We start from the raw sequence: 3,392 nt of genomic DNA, 5'->3' as shown, positions 1-3,392 counted from the left end.
TCTCCTTTTAATCATGGCCGCAGATTGAACAAACAGGAAAATACAAACAGAGTACTATTCAATTATCCCTAGCTGAAATTTTCAGGCATGGTTTTCAAGGTAAACATTTCAGGGCTCCGGGACTCTAAGGCAACATCATTGGGGAGATGAGCCAAGGCAAAGGGGCTGGAACTGGCGGTAGCAAGCCTCATGGCGGACCAACAGATGTATCCAGAATCAAACTTTGAGATTTTTATTTGCAGCTGATCTGCTGTACACTACAGAAGATAAAAGTTTGGCTCTGTTGGTGAAATGTGTTCAGCTTCTGCAGGATAAATGTGGAAACATGCTCCGTGGCTGAAATCTGTTTCATGCAGCGATGAAACCAAGATAAGATTTTCGGGAGGTTAAGACATCAAGATCTTTATGTCATATAATGGGGTTTTAGTTCATCCTCACTATGTGTACCAGAATCAATAAAGGGAAGATTTATTCATGCACTTTGAATTAATTACTTGAAATGATTTATCTGTATAGCATTTTGCAAATGATTTTCTAGATGACAAGCTTATGAACTGTTCCTTGTATGGCTTTTTTAATGTCCTCATTTCTCAGACTGTATATAATGGGGTTAATCAAAGGTGTAAACACAGTGTATAGCAATGAGAGGATCTTACTCACGGTGAGTGTGCGACCCTTTGATGGGACAACATAAATGCTAAACAGAGTCCCATAGAATATGGAGACCACAGTGAGGTGGGAGCTACAGGTGGAGAAGGCTTTCTGTCTACCGGTACTGGAGGGAATCCGTAAGACTGCTACAACTATGTAAGTATAAGACATTATAATGATGGTGGCTGGAATGAAGACAGATGGAGTGCCTAATAAATAAATCTCCAAATGTATAATAAAGGTGTCAGAACAGGCAAGATCTATCAATGGCACAAAGTCACAAAATAAATGGTCAATGATATTGGCTCCACAAAAGTTTAGATTTGCTATTGTTATCGTGTAAATCAAAATTAGAGAAAGTCCGAACAAAAAACAAAAGAGGGTCAATATCACACAATGTCCACTTGTCATAACAGATATATAATGGAGGGGGTTACAGATGGCCACATATCGGTCATAAGACATTACAGCAAGAAGAAGACACTCAAATGTTTCTAAGACACCAAAACAATAACATTGAGTGATACAGTTAATAAACGTCACACTCCCCCCATTATTTAGTAGAATATGGAGCAGATTAGGGACAATATCTGTGGGTAACAAGATGTCACTGATGGACAGTTGTGAGATGAAGAGGTACATTGGAGTGTGGAGGTTCTTGCTGGTGGACACCAAGATAAAGATCAGGAGATTCCCACATATTATCATAAGATAAACCATAAGGAACAAGCAGAAGAGGAAAATTCTTTTACTGTGACTAACTTGAAATCCTAAGAGCAAAAACTCTGTAACAAACGTCTTGTTGTTCTCCTGTTTTTAGACCGAAGAAAGAAATGAAGGAAGGTGTTAAACTCCAGAAAGAAATAACTTTTATTAATAATACTAGGACTTGTCTCAATATATGATTTAGAGAAAACATTAGTCTGTTACATTCAGTGTACTTTGTACTATACCGTCAGTTAACATCATTACATTATCAAAAAGTGATGCAAAAATCTAGAACAAGGCAAGTCTTCATTGTTCAACCACCACAACCCCTTTGTATACCAGACCAAAGCCCAAACCCCAAAATCTCCCTATCTAACATCACTGAAGGGGAGATTAATTGTCTCTTTTCCAAATCACACCTCACCACCTGTTCACTCGACTCCATCCCATCCCACCTCCTCCCCAACCTCACCACCACTCTTATCCCATCCCTAACCCACCTCTTCAACTTATCACTAACTTCTGGTACCTTCCCTTCTGCTTAAAAACATGCCACAATCACGCCTATCCTTAAAAAGCCAACCCTCGACCCAACCGCTATGTCCAGCTATCGCCCAATATCGCTGCTCCCATTCGCTTCCAAACTCCTGGAGCAGCATGTCCACGCTGAACTTTCCTCCCACTTCTCATCTAACTTGCTCTTTGACAATCTACAATCTGGCTTCCACCCCCATCACTCCAGAGACGGCCCTGTCCAAAATTACTAATGAGTCGACCTACTTACAGCCAAACCTAATGGACAATACTCTATACTACTCCTTCTAGAAATGTCCTGTGCTTTCGACACAGTTGACCACTGCCTCCTACTAAAAATCCTCTCCTCCTTTGGCATCAAAGATCTTGCCCTATCCTGGATCTCCTCATACCTTTCCAACTGCACTTTCAGTGTCTCCCACTCCAACACTACCTCCTCATCCCACCCTCTCTCTGTTGGATTCCCCCAAGGCTCTGTTCTAGGATCTCTACTCTTCTCAATCTATACACTTGGCCTGGGACAACTCATGAAGTCTCATGGATTCCAGTACCACCTTTATGCTGATGACACTCAGATCTACCTCTCTGGCCCAGATGTCACCTCTCTGCTCTTCAGAATCCTGGAGTGTCAATCAGCCATATGCTCCTGGTTCTCCTTTCACTTCCTCAAACTCAATGTGGACAAATCTGAACTCATCATCTTTTCTCCATATCACAGATCTTCCTTACCTGACCAAACACCATTAATGGCATCACGCTTTCCCCTGTACCGAAAGTCCGCTGCCTCGGAGTAACCTTTGACTCTGCCCTGTCCTTCAAACCGCACATCCAAGCTCTTTCCACCTCCTGTCACCGCCAGCTCAAAAATAATTTCAGAATCTGTCCTTTCCTCAATCTGCTAAAATGCTTGTACATGCCCTCATCATTTCCCGCCTTGACTACTGCAACATCTTTTTCTATGGCCTCCCTGCTAACACCCTCGCACCTCTCCAGTCCATTCTTAACTCTGCTGCCCGACTAATTCACCTCTCTCCTCGCTACTCCTCCACTTCTCCCCTCTGCAAATCTCTTCACTGGCTCCCATTCCCTCAGCGTATCCAGTTCAATTTACTAATACTGACCTACAAGGCCAGCTACAACCTGTCTCCTCCATATGTCTCTGAACTAATCTCCCGATATCTTCCCTCACGTAATCTCCGGTCCTCCCAAGACCTCCTTCCCTCCTCCACACTTAATTGCTCCTCAACCAACCACCTCCAAGACTTCTCCCGAATATCCCCCATCCTCTGGAATTCTTTGCCCCAACACTTCCGACTATCAACTACATTTGGATCCTTCAGACGGAACCTGAAAACCCACCTCTTCAGGAAAGCTTTCAGTCTGTAAAGACCCTGCTGCCTACTCACCACTACAAGAGCTACCACTTCAACCAATGCCGGAGCTGCTGCAACCCCCCGACCTACTGTCTCCTTTCCCACCATCCTGTAGAATGTAAGCTG

At 43.2% G+C, this 3,392-nt stretch overlaps 1 protein-coding gene across 1 annotated transcript; it reads right to left on the bottom strand.

Moving 5' to 3' along the window:
* Nucleotides 1–534: 534 nt before the first annotated feature.
* Nucleotides 535–2,646, bottom strand: LOC141050112 (olfactory receptor 1496-like). Its single transcript, XM_073546945.1, has 2 exons — nt 2,623–2,646; nt 535–1,461 (listed from the first exon to the last, which is right to left on the bottom strand). Exons 1-2 carry the CDS (start codon nt 2,644–2,646, stop codon nt 535–537), a joined length of 951 nt encoding a protein of 316 aa, XP_073403046.1.
* Between the last annotated feature and the right edge of the window lie 746 nt (nt 2,647–3,392).

The sequence above is a fragment of the Dendrobates tinctorius genome, unplaced genomic scaffold (assembly GCF_039654945.1).
Source record: "Dendrobates tinctorius isolate UK_male_01 unplaced genomic scaffold, ASM3965494v1 ptg000151l, whole genome shotgun sequence".
Taxonomy (NCBI): domain Eukaryota; kingdom Metazoa; phylum Chordata; class Amphibia; order Anura; family Dendrobatidae; genus Dendrobates; species Dendrobates tinctorius.
Note: the sequence above shows the minus strand (reverse complement) of the source record. Positions and strands in the feature narration are given on the sequence as shown.

Coding starts and splice junctions, on each gene's coding strand:
- LOC141050112 (XM_073546945.1), bottom strand. CDS start 2,646: ATGCCATTAATGGTGTTTGGTCAG. Junction 1,462..2,622: donor CATTAATGGTGTTTGGTCAG/GTAAGGAAGATC, acceptor GTCTAAAAACAG/GAGAACAACAAGACGTTTGT.